Here is a 13,858-nt window from a genome sequence, read left to right as displayed (position 1 = left end):
CCGGCCCCTGCCTGGTTAAGGGCCTGCGGTGATCGATGATTGGATACAAGCACTGCCGTAGGCAGGATTTTATTTCGGAGGGGACTGAACTGTAAAGGTGCGTGTATATTACACAGTTGAATTCTTGGGGGAAGGGGGTGCAGAATACAGAATAAAATATTTCATAATTATTAGGACTGAGTCGATACCACTCTTACTGATTCTTACCTATACCCAGGGACGTAGCTAAGTTCATCAGTTTGGGGGGGGGGGCAAATGTCAGAAATTTCTCGATCAAATCATTAAGAAATTTAACAACAACCAACATTATGTATGTACTCGTATGTGGGTATATATGTATATGTGAGAATGTATCTCAATCAATGAGGAGAGTGAGATAGAGAGAATGAGAGACAGACAGACGTTGTTAAATTAAAATAAACTCTCATATACACACGCACGTCACTCACCATAGTACGCAGGATGTTTTTTCTGGCCGGGTGGCGGGAGGGTAGAATTGGAAAAGTGGATAATACACTCTAGGGGGTTAAAATTGTACTAAGAAAAAAATAATAATCGTGGCTAATTTTAATGGGGGTTTGCTTGATTGAGTTGGCGTTTTAAGCCCACTTTATGCACGAAGGCTAATCGGGACTGGACCTACAGTTTAAAGTGGGATCCGAAACCGGGAACTCTCGATTACAAGCGGCGACGCTACCACTGCGTCATCGGCGAGGCCAGTATTTGGGGGTTTGCTTGATTGATTTACTTTACTTCGCTTTTCTGCCACATTTGGGTAATTGCGAAGATCAGGATGAGTGGTGATATTATGAAATTGATGAATGAACACGCAACAAACACCCATGCTCAGACCGGAATTTGAACACGGGACCCCTAGTGTCGTAGAGCGATGTGCTAACCACTCCATCACGGGGTCTGCTAATGAGGTCTTACATTTGACATTTTTTTTCTTTCTTAGGTTACCAGACCAAATTCTCTGACAGACCGACACCGAACAGCTGACCCCACATCGTTAACATTGGGGGGGGGGGTCTCCAGCCTCCTCCAAGCTCCATGGAGTCGGCGCCTATGACTGTCTCCGTAATCTGAGACAGGAATGAAAATTGTTTCCAAAGAGTTCCGGAAGGAGTAACGTCGATCCCGAGGGACATCTGTTACCGCTTACCAGTCAAAGTACATTTTCAAAAAACCTCCGAATTCCCTTAATGGGACGGGCTACAAAATCATTAGCGGCAGCTCCTGCGTTGCATCTGTTTTCGACAGGCAAGAATTAGAAAAATGAGTACAAGTCTTGCTTTGGCGTTCATGGCGCGGGAAATTTGGGAGCAGTGTTTCAAACTGTAAGCAAAATTTACTGAAGAACAATTTTGCAATATTTGCCATCAAATTAAAATTTCCAGTAAAATACAGAAACATTTGCCGGGGCCAATTGGACGTTTGAGGGGGGCAGTACCCCCCGCCCCCTAACGATGTCCCTGCCTATACCGATGCTTGAAAGTTGTAATATTTAAAAGTTGTTTAAAGTATTGAGATATAATATAAGTGTGTAAATAACTGCTTCCAATTATATGCATAGTTTTATTGGTGTTTTGCTTTAAAACATGCAGCAATTACATCAGAATATTAAAATACCTCTTCACACAATATTAGTGGAAACTTAATGAATGGAGGCTTGTATTTTGCATTGAAAGTGCTCCGCTGGGTTTTTATGGACTCCACTAAATACTAAAATACCGGATAAGTATCAGCAGGTTTCTGGAAATAAAATTCAACCACAGTTTCCAATACCCATACCAAAGGTTAAAAGTTGCCACTGTTTCTCTTTCCGAGTTTTTTACGGCTTTCATTTCAAAATTTAGATTTTCCCTAATTTTTGAGAGGGACTGTAGACCTATAAGCATATAAGTTCCCCTGTGCCCTTCGTACGCCAGTGGATGACACTGATGAAGGACAGGCTTTCCGCGAGATTCTCCCCTCGGCGGCGACTTGGAGCACTGTTGCCATCTTACCACTTTTGGAGCCAGATTTGGCTGTTTCGTGCAATTGGACTGTGACCTGGATCGCTTGCTCCACTATGATGCCATCACTGGCTCCGGCCCACATAGACAAACTCTTGCCATGAATATACATTTTACATGTGATATTGTTATATTGGCTGCGTCGCCCCACCCCCTCTTACCTCCCCAGCTACTTTTTATAGCGCAAATGGATGACGTGAAGATGACATAATATTTTTATCTGGGAATCCTTTATTTTCGATTTCATACGACCATCCGTGGATTATTGAGATGGGTGATGCCGCCTGATCTGGACGGTGAAAACTAAGAATACATTGTCATTACTTTAAAGTTAACTGTAACATTACCCTTGGAGTCGCTTTATCCAGACTTCGTAATCGTAAATCTAACTCTTCGAAAGTCAATTCTATCTCCACTTAAGGTGAAATTTAGCTCTTTTGTGCGCATCACGTTTGGCAACACTGCGAGGATGGCCGCATGAGGCAAGAAAATGCATTACGCTCATGGGAGCATTATTTTATTTGTTCTCCTGGGAATATCAAACTTCCGATGGCATAGAAAAAAATATGAACGGAAAGAGGACAGATTGAAGATGTGATTGGCAGGATGAAAAGTCGAAACTTCCATTTGATTAAATGTAAGTTGAAGTTGTTGTTTTTTCTCCATAAAGAATACATGGGATTCAACATAAAAATCTATTCCATTTGCAACATGGGGAGAAATTCATTCTCTCTTGTACGCCTTTATATATATATATATATATATATATATATATATATATATATATATATATATACGAGGGGTTATCCAAAAGTTTTAATTATCGGCATGAAATAAAAAAAAACATACAATAGTCACTTGCAGTGGTCAAAGCTAGTTCTTCTTCACGTAGTCTCCCTGCAGAGTCACACATTTTTGCCAGCGTTTCTTCACCTGTTTTAAGCCCTCTTTGTAGAAGTCCTCCGCTTTGCTCGAAAACCACTGTTCCACTTCGAAAATGACATCCTCTCTGTCGTCAAATCACCGACCACGAAGTGGTTTCTTCATCTCGGGAAAGAGGAAGAAGTCGCTTGGCGCAAGACCAGGCGAATAAGGTGGATGCTGCAAAAGTTCATAGCCTAACCGGTGGGCGGCGACAACGGATGCTTGACCCGTATGGACGCGTGAATTGTCGGTCAGGAGACGGACGCCTTTGCTGATCATGCCACGACGTTTTTGTTTCAATGCATCACGCAGATTCTCCAGAAGGTTGCAGTAGTAATCGCTGTTGAGTGTCTCGCCCTTCGGAAGGTAATCTGTTAAGATTACCCCGCAGCTATCCCAAAAAATGGACCGCATCACCTTCCCGGCAGATTTCTGGACCTTCGCCTTCTTGGGAGGGGGGAGGATGGATGTTTCCACTCCTTGCTCATTTCTTTGGTCTCCGGATTGTAGAGGTATACCCAGCACTCGTCCATAGTGACGAGACAAGCAACAAAATCGTCTTCATTCCGCTCCAACAGAGTCAAATTCTGCTGGGAAAAGTCGTGGCGAGTTTGCTTTTGAAGAGGTGTCAACAAGCGAGGTACCCAGCGTGCAGACACCTTATTCACGTGCAGTTCCTCATGAATAATCCTCCACGCACTTCCGTAACTTAGTCCAGTCTCCGCCATCACTCTTTCCATGGTCGATCTTCTGTCGTCGAGGATAACGGCCTCCACTTTCTTCACCATGGCAAAATCACCTTTGATTGAGGGTCTACCCGCTCGTGGCTCGTCTGTCAGGGACATGTGACCACTTTGAAAGTTCCTCTTCCACCTCACAACCGTGTCATATGATGGGCTTTCATCCCCATACACAGCTTTCATTTCGTCGTGGATTTGGCGTACGTTGTTGCCCTTCAAATGGAGGAACTTTATGACACTTCGGGCTTCAATTTTGTTCATCATGCAGATTGATGTCTTCTACAGCCTTTGGAAAGAAAGCTACGTTAGACAAAGATTTGATATTTGCACAAGTATGCATGGCAATGACACTGAGTATGCACAAAAAGTTTCATGTAAATATCTCTAGAACTTCTTTATTATAATTAAAACTTTTGGATACCCCCTCGTATATATATAGTAACAGGGTTTATTCCGACGATATTGAAATAAATGCACAACTGGTGCGAGACTGTCACTTTTCGCCTTAAAATAAATTTTGGGAGGGCAATGTTGGCATAGACAGTATTTGTATGAAAACACATAATATCTGTCCCTTTATGTGAATTTTGGGGGGCAGAAAGTGTCTTGCCTCCCGAAGTTGGTGCCTATGCTGACACTGACAAAAGAACATCATGCCCACGCCAAAGGATACAAACTTTGAACACTCGGTGTCGATATCGTAAGACCACCAACACTCACCGCGCTTCGCCATCCAGGTGAAGCATTGTCTCTTCTCTCCAGGTGTACAAGTTTTTCATTGGAGCCGCGCTGTCTGGTCTGTTATTGCGATTACGTACTCGGCGCTGAAAGCACAGATTGGTTGATACCCGACGTGTCTTAGGCGCATGCGTTGCTGAGCGAATTCAGGACAGTGTTGCCACTTGAAGGGAAATTTCCCTTTTGCAAGGAAATTCGGACAGAACTGTAAGCGAAATGAGCAATTGAATGAAAAATACCAAAATTTCATGGAAATTCGAAGACACGCGCTTAGTATTAGCACAGATTAGATCAGGTCAGGTTCGAGTTTTGAATTCAAAATCTTCCCGGTTACTTCTTACTTCCAATTCTTTGAGTATATTTCTATTTTGTTTTTGATTTGAATTTAAAATTTTGGGTGCGTCAACACTAAGGCTATTTTGCACCCATCACATTATACGGGGTCCAGCCCCTTATCGTTACACATAACAACTCTAACGTCGTTGCATAACTAAAATCATAAAATATTAAAATCTTCTGACTTTCGTTAAAAGCTGAGGCTGTAAAGAAGCACAAATAAGGACAAAACACAGGACAACATAAACAAAATTATACTGGCCATGGGGCCAGTCGCCAAAGCCTCGTTAGTCTGCAGTCCACGTGGAAGTGAGGTTGACTATTTGGTGCACTATTTGGAAGGAGCACCCCTTACACCCCTCTATTTTGTTTATTCGTAGCTTTTCTACTACTTTGATTAATAGCGACGATAAGGATGAATTATGCACTTATGGATTGGACGATGGAACAAAGACAATGCCTGACCAGGGTTTGAACCCGGAACATTGACGTACGCAAATGGGGCCTGATGGGGCTACAGCCCATCCCGAAATTTTGAGAGAATGAAATTTTCAAATCAAAGCGTGTCATAACTGAAATCCCGACTTAAAATGACTCCCGATTACAATTTTTTGTCCTTGAAACCCCCCCTCAAAACGCAGCTATTTAATATTCACCTTCACAATTCCAGCCATCTCCGAAAAAAAATCTACGTCCGCCAGTGACCCGGAATATCTGACACCGGTAGCGAGGAGGCTAGCTATAAGCATGTATGATGATTTATTTAAGTTTTTCATACATATGAACATGGGTTAACCAAAATAACAGAATAACAACAATAACTACTACTGCTATTAGCCCTACTACTCATCATCATCATCATCATTATTATTATTATATCCCCGGGTTCGAATCCCTGCCTAGCCGTCATCAATTGATTGATTGATTTGCTTTATTTTACTTCGTTTTTATGCCACTTTTGGCTAATTTGCGAAGATGGGGATGAGTGATGGTATGATGAAATTGATGAATGGACACTCACCTGCCCAAGCCGGGATTCGAATCCGGGACTCTGGCGTCGTAGCGCGATGAGCTAACCGCGACGGGGGCCGGCTGGACATCATCAATTGTATCATATCATCACTCATCCTCATCGTCGTGATTAGCCAAAAGTGGCAGAAATGCGAAATAAAATGAACAAAATAAATCAATTAATTATTATTTTATGATGTCTTTAAATGGTGGGAAAAATTTGGCGAAGAAGAAAAATTTTGTTCCTTGCAAAGGGAAATTGTGCCTCCAGAAGATGGCAACACTGATTCAGGGGTAAACACAAAACATGCAGCCGGCAGCTTCGAGTCTCGCGGTAAATATGGACTGTGACAGGTAGCAGTGAGAGTGTGTGCGCCATGCAGAGGCTTGTGGCAAGGTAGGGAAAGATTTTAATCACGTTCACTTGTTGTCTAACTCTAATCTCTTTGGAACGACATTATGCTTTGACCTTGTCGCCTTTCTTACTATCATTGGTCATGCTTTTTCACTTCTCAGCTGTTAAGAAGCAGTTTCCAAACGCGCAAAAAATGCAAGTAGAAAAGTGGCAATATTTTATTTCCGCTGTTGCATTGCTGTCATCGTGTCGACCTTGTCAGCTTTCCCGTGATTATGGATGTAACTAGCTGGGAAAAAGTTTACTTCTGTGCATTTGTGATACAGCTTGTTTACAAACGATGCAGTGAAAGTGCCAGAAAAAAACGAATGAAGGCTGAAGAGGGATATTATCTGGTGGGACAGTCACATTTAGTACACCTAAGTACCACACAAAAATGTATATTGTCATTGCTAGAAGAACATTAATTTGTCAAGATTTCTTGCTTGCTGGGAAATCGAACCTCCTCCCCCCTCCCTTTTCGACGTCATCACTGAACTGATGTTATAAAACAGTCGTGGCCAAACTGGAGCTTGCTATGCGGATTGCGGGAACATAGATGCACCTAGATTCTAAAGGACGGTTTGGTTTGGCTTTTGTAGCGTTGCTTTTCCGCCACTTTCGGCTAATCTAATCGATGAGGATATGATCAAATTGATAAAGGGACACCCATGCCCAGGACGGTATTCGAACCCGGGAACCCTGGCGCCGTAGTGCACTGTGATAACTACTCCGTCACGGAAGTTGGCTATAAATTTTTAAATATATATAGTGTAAAACTGCCAACATTTTTTTCCGGCGCAATCATAAAAAAGAAAGTAAAGTTCCCGTGGCAATTTTAGGAGGTGATGTGATCAGCACCACGCTCCGGCCGCTTTTATCTGCAGGGTTGCCCCCATATTTATTTGAGGCTGGGTGAACCGTATAGTCGCTTTGTGCAGGGACAAGTCCGGGAAAATTACAACCTTTGATCACTCACTCCGGGTCTCCAGCGTGGCAGTCAGGCGCACTCCCGCGTCCCGACCTCCTACATATTTTTTTCCTCAATATATAAAGGGAAAAAAAACCAAGTTGCCCCATCATACTATTTCTCAGTTTTTCATGTGTAAGTTTTTCTTAATTCTCTACTTTCTCATTTTTTTCGGAATTACATAGGGTGCGAAATCCGGGGGGAAGGGGGCAGGGGGCAGGGGGGAATTCCCCCCACCAACGATCTTGTCCTGAAATTTCCCCCCACCAAACTTTTCCAGGCGGGAGAAAGTTTTGGTTGTAACAACAAACATAAACAATTAGTGTGGGAGTCGAATATACTGTACTGGAATAATATCTGAAACACATAAAGAACGGACAACAAAGAGCCTCATCTCTAAGGGCACTTCTGAACCCAGCAATTCATGAACACAGAAATTAATCAGACTTGTTATTTCTTCTCCATTTTTCATCGCCTTTCGTCAACCACCACAAAGTATTGTATATAAATATATTAATGAAACACGTAATAGAATTTAGATGTCAATTTTATACAGGAAACAATTATCTTCCTAATGTCTCTTAATTTTTGCCTCTTAGCCACGCAAAGCATTGTTCATTGCATTGGTAGTATATTATAATCTAAAATTTGCAATCGAATTTTAAATGGGCAGTCGATATAATATATAGTATATTTTATAAAATAATTTCATTATTTAATAATTGCCCCGGCCGGTTCAAATCCGGGAACTTTTCTAACGATGGAAGCGGCCCCGGCGCCCACCCAGTGTCGAATAACATGGGTACCTGGGGGAAACCCTGGGGGGTAAAGGCGGTCAGGGGCGTGATGCTGATCACATCACCCTCACTCATGACCGGATCAAGAAAGTGTGGGGCGTTACCCTCACACCCCCTATACGCCTTCATGGCGTGGTGCTAAGCACAGGGGAACACTTTACCTTTTTTTAATAATTGTGTATATATATATATATATATATATATATATATATATATATATATATATATATATATATATATATATATAGTGTGTGTGTCTCTGCTCCTTCCCCTCCTCACCAATCTGCAACGATTTCGCACCCTGGACTTACACAAACATCAATGGCTTACCCGGGATTCGAACCTGGAACCCCTGGCGTCGTAGCGCGCTGTGGTAACCACTCACCCACGGAGGTCGACATTTCGACTGGACCAGCGCGGCTCCCATAAAGAAGAAAGTGAAGCAAAATATAAGTGCAAGCAGGATCCTGAGGATTCATTTTTGAAGTCCTTACTTCGACACACGCAACCTACAGTCTTTCTCGCTGTTGCCAATTCAGCTACTTTGGAGCCAGATCTGGTTCTTTCGTACCGCCCCGTAGCTAGATATTTTGGAGCGCAAGGTAGAATTGTGGTGACCTCCAACGCAGCACCAAGCACCTACATTTTTGTGTGCGTCCTTCGATACTTTCCTCTCGTGTCATGTTTTGTGATATTTACACCCTGCGGAAACACAAAACTCCAGTAATGTGTTTCCAGAATATAAGCCTACAAAAAAAAGAAGAAAAAGTTAAGAATAATAATTAAAGTAAATGATATAGTAAGTTTGCAACTTCGTTATCAACCTCATAAACTGTAAAGGATTTATGATAAACGCAAACCGTAGGGACATGTCCCTACGCATAGAGACTTTTCACTATATTTTGCCCGCGTAGGGACACATTTTGCCAAACAAGGGAAAACGTAGGGACTTTTTTCAATGTTGGAAAATAACATTTTATTGTGCAAAGATGCAAGGCTTACTCGCTGGTCCGTGGCACTTTCTTCGCGCTCAGTTTCCCTTTGTGTATGATTATTGCGCAACGTTGACACATCTTGCATTGCAGTTGCATACTGCAGTTTGGTGAGTACGATAACTACGTAACGTGTGTGTGCGAATACTGTATACTCGTTATTTTGTGACTGATGTTTGTGGGCGCGTTTCTAGCTTCTAAAGTTCATAGCTGTAAGTTGCAGCATGACTTCTACACCTAAAAAGAAAAGACAAGTTCGTGGTGAACTCGATAGAACTACGCTTTACTTGGCGTAGGGACATTTGGTCAGTTGTAGGAACATTTTGAATACGTCTGTAGGGACATTGCCGAAGAGTGGTTAGCAACATTGATAAAGATCTTTTGGTGACGTGCTCGAACAAGTAAAGTCATTTACAGAACTGAGCTGTACCATCTATTTTAACGTAATGACCAGCGAACGAATTTATATGTAGTACAAATGTGCTAAATATGTAAATACATATTTACTTATTTTCACCAAAATATGGAGTTAAATATGGACTTAAAATTGTAAATAAATACATTTTTAATAATATACACGTAAGACACTACACGAGCTACATAAAATACAGTACGCTTACATTTACATTAATTGTAAAACAACACAAAATGTGTTTTCATTTTGTGTTTCCAAAACAATGAATAACAAAATTTTGTTCTAAGTGTTCGAACGTGAATTTCCTTCTGTTATCTCTTAAAATGGATTTATATTGACTAAATGTGTGTTTAATATCGTAAGAAGTAATGGAAGCGTGTTTCAAATTAGATAGATATTCGCAAGAAATTCACTCAACTCTTTCGGTCACACGGGGACATGTAGTTATTGCGTGAATATGAAACATATGTTGGGAAATGTTCTGAAATATGGAAATAATATGTACAAATAACAAAAATATGTAAAATTAGAACCAAAACGTAATATATATGAGGCGTTGTGGATACGAAGGGCGAACTCAACAAACGTACATTGTGAGGGGAAATGCGTTTCAAGTTGTCAAGCACAGTGCGAACTCCACAAAAAGCTTGGTAACAGTAGATCGAAATGTTTCATGCTTGATTTCCAAAGTTTTTTTGTGGAGTTCGTACTGTGCCTGACAACTTGAAACGCATTTCCCCTCACAATGTACGTTTGTTGAGTTCGCCCTTCGTATCCGCAACGCCTGGTATGTAAAAATATGGAAAATAAGAACTGTATTTTTCGAGTCTACATGCCATAATGCGCAAAGATAATACAAAATATAACTGATTTCAGCTTCATATATAAATATGTATTTATTTACATACAAATCTGTTCCCTGATAATGACATTCCAAAGGGAGTATCTAGGGGTATCTATCAGTTGAAAATCTTCAATGCGAACAAGGATCGAGTAACATCTTATATCAGTGACGTGCACTGAGGAGTAGCTAGTCTAGCAGAGATAGATCAATCAATCTCACATTTCGAATTATATTCAAATCACAATATTTATTGCCTTGTTAAAGCCACAGTTCATATGCAACACTTCCTTTTCCACGCGCATCTCGTCCATCGGTTTCTCATAGATTTTTTTGTAAATCCTCTAAAGAACTCAGGGTAAAATTTTCTGCAGTACTTATGTTCTCTGTATTTACACAACCTTTTACACGTTGTACAATATGTATGTATAATATGGATGTAGTTTTATTATTTATGAAATGGGAACGTGTTATGTCCAGACAATAATGTTATGCTTTCTTTCTTTTAAATATGGAATATATAATGATTAAATTACAAATATTTGCTCAGGCTCTCTCTCGTTTTAGTAGTGTTTTATTTAAATATACTACTCTTGGCCTCTAACAGTCATAAATACGGATGTATTTATTTGGGCAAGAGAACGCACGTTCATATTGTTGTTGGTTTGGTTTATTTAACTCGCTTTTCTGCCACATTGGTTGTCGCGAAAATGAGGATGAGTGATGATATGATGAAATTGATGAAGGGACCTCATATGAACAATCCAGACCGGGATTCGAACCCGTGATGAGTGCGCATTCTTGTCCTATGTGTTGTACTCTGCAGTGAATAATGAAATAATTTGGAATGAAAAATGTATCTCAGAACTCAAAAAGCCAAATGAATATTATTGAAGAAAATACAAAAAAGTGTGTTTTGTTACCTGTTTTGTTTCTGTGCATAAAGTGTACTTAAAACACCAAATCAACCAACCGTGGGGGAGTGGTTATCACAGTGCGCTATGACACCAGGAGTTCCGAGTTCGAACCCCTACCTGGGCATGGGTGTTCATTTGTGTTTGTCCCTTCATTTATTTTATCGTATCATCTTCGCAGTTAACCAAATGTGACAAAAAGCGACGCTAAGTAACAATGAAATCAAATCATTGATTGATTGTTTGATTTGGTTTATTTTACTTCGCTTTTCCGCCACTTTTGGCTAATCGCGAAGATGATACGATAAAATTGATGAAGACACACACACAAAGAATACCCATGGCCAAGCCGAAATTCGAACCCAGGATCTCTGGCTTAGTAGTCAAATCAAATAGTTTTTTATTTTCGAATGTGGGTGGGGTTTACGTGTACCTTTTTTTAGTACTCTTTCATCATTTTGCAATCTTTTCCTGTTATCGACATTCTTTTTTTAGGAATAGGGGTGTGACCCACACCAACCCCATCCCCCTTGAGCACGCCACTGACTGCTACACAAAGTGTCGACGTCACAGCACGTCACTGTCTTATATGTAGGAACGTGATGTTTCAGTTTTAACGATAACACCGAATTGTCGTCTGCAACGGAATACCCACCACGTAGCGTTCGTTACACCTGCGCCAACTGTGCGTTTGTTAGTACTATGTAAAATGTCGGTAACATTACACAAAATTAATGACAACGTCGTGCCATCTCGAAATAGCGGTAATTTTTCATATATTCAAACTCTTCAGTAGAAAAAGAGAAGTTTTGCTGTATGAGCTGGACGATAACGAAATGAAGAGGGGCCTAAAACCTTTCGCCAACTGTAGTTCAAGTGTGTTTACTTGACCCAGCTACCTGGAATCAATTGTTTTGGTATTTAATAGTGGTCAGGATTCTGCTTGAAATATTTACATCCAATACAGATTAACTGTAAATTCCAATTCTCCGTCATTATCGTCTCTGTTTCTTTTTCAAGTTTGTTCAAGAGCTGTAATTTAAAATGTTGAAGTGCTCGAAAAGAGTAATTTTACTCCTTGCTTTAACAATTTGGGATATACCGGCCTCCGTACCGCTACGATGCCAGGGGTCCCTGGTTCGAATCCCAGCCTCAGCATGGGTGTAAGTTTCGCCTTATCAGACATTACACTCAACCTCGTCTCCACGATTAGCAGAAGAGCGAAGTAAAGTAAACCAAATCAATCAATCAATTTGGGAGACTTTGAAAACAGTTCTTTTTTTTCTGACAGTACGCAAAGCCTACTACCGGCATCTTTTTTCATGGATCAAATAACAATTAATAATATTTTGTGTTAACGAACGAAATATAATGAATAATCAACTACAGACGTGCAATTATCAAGATGGATTAAACTTTGAATATTATAATTTTTATTATCAAACTTGTCGGAAGTATCAGCACCTTTCTACAAAAAAAAAAAAAAACCACAAGGAAACACTATTGCAAGTATGATTAAACACACCAGTTCGATCCATTCGTACTAAAAGTCACAGAGAAAGGTGGCATATGAACTTACCTGAGAGGAAATATTCGCTGCACACTCTGTAATGTTTGCTTTGCACATTAACGTTGGCGCGATTTACTTTGGCACGACGCGGTATCTTCTGATCAACAATTATCGAGTCTCGTGCCGTGAAGCGCACCTTCTATTCTTTCTCGGAAATTCGAGGGAAAACGTGAGTTTCTGTTAAACAACCGAAAACTGTAAAGTACCACCGTAAACAAGGTTGAAATCTCCCGCCCGTCCACCAGAATTCCGTATGTTTACAAGAACCGGCATCAATCATGGCTGCTCGATCCCACAATGCAATAGTTTGTGACGTAGGTGAAACGCACCTATTCTGTCATTTGTAGTCTACCTGGTGAAAGTTCGATTCAAAAGAGATTATCACGCTTCATTTATTGTAGTTTGGCGCAGACGTGATTGAGAGTGTTTAACCTCGTCCTGAAATAGAATTCGCTTGGGGAGGATCTTCCCAGAAGGGAAATTTCTAAGGAACGGGAACATTTTCAGGAAGAAGCACCTGTTGTGTTTCGAAAGGGGGGTGGGGGGAGAGGGCGTGTATGTGTGTGAACAGAAAACGGTATTTTGAGGTTGCAGAGGGATTTTTTGGCATTGCTAGGGAAATGTATGATTGTGTTGAAAGATTTGGCTGTTTTCATTCAATCATTTCACATTTAGTGGCTGATGAGATGAAATAGTTTTCCAAATGGAAGTAATTTGGTAATTTCTCAGAAAGGGGAGCCATTTTTTTTGTCATTATAACTAAAATTTGTCTCAATTTCCCAGAACTAAAGCAATGTGAAAATCTAAAGCTAAAAAGGTTCAGTAAAAATGCATGTAAACATAACACCGATTTTAAATTAATAACACCGAATTTTGCCCTAAACAGCAGTAAAAAAAAAAAAAAAAACCATCGAAATTTAGGGGGAAATGAAACGAAAACTTAGGGCCCCACTTTTATATATTCCTTCCCCCCCTTACCTCTGCCAAGCGTAAATTTTTCCGTCCTTCTTTTTCCGAAATGTTCCAAGTAGACTTTTAGCTCCACCAGAATAATGTTAGCTCCAAAAGTAGTCCTTTGAGTATTATACTGTAAATAAATTCGAATCGACAGTAGTTCTTTATCATATCTAAGGGCGTGTTCTCGAGAAGGCACCCAGAAGTTAGCCCCACTTCCCCGCTAATTTCATGGCGATATCGT

The 13,858-nt window shown here is 40.6% G+C and overlaps 2 protein-coding genes across 2 annotated transcripts in view; one reads left to right on the top strand and one right to left on the bottom strand.

Moving 5' to 3' along the window:
• Window positions 1–3,355: 3,355 nt before the first annotated feature.
• On the bottom strand, window positions 3,356–3,943 carry LOC145996695 (protein GVQW3-like). The gene has a single exon (XM_083133213.1). It carries the CDS (start codon window positions 3,941–3,943, stop codon window positions 3,356–3,358), a length of 588 nt encoding a protein of 195 aa, XP_082989339.1.
• A 2,152-nt stretch (window positions 3,944–6,095) lies between these two features.
• LOC145997167 (glycine receptor subunit alpha-4-like) overlaps window positions 6,096–13,858 on the top strand; it is a 286,186-nt gene continuing 278,423 nt past the window's right edge. Inside the window, exon 1 of the mRNA XM_083133851.1 lies at window positions 6,096–6,164. Coding sequence (XP_082989977.1) covers window positions 6,145–6,164 — 20 coding nt within the window. The 5' untranslated portion in view covers window positions 6,096–6,144. The remainder of the gene's footprint in view (window positions 6,165–13,858) is intronic.

This window comes from Lepisma saccharinum, chromosome 13 (assembly GCF_977018435.1).
Source record: "Lepisma saccharinum chromosome 13, izLepSacc3.1, whole genome shotgun sequence".
NCBI classification, from domain to species: Eukaryota; Metazoa; Arthropoda; class Insecta; order Zygentoma; family Lepismatidae; genus Lepisma; species Lepisma saccharinum.
This window is presented reverse-complemented; position numbering and strand designations above follow the sequence as displayed.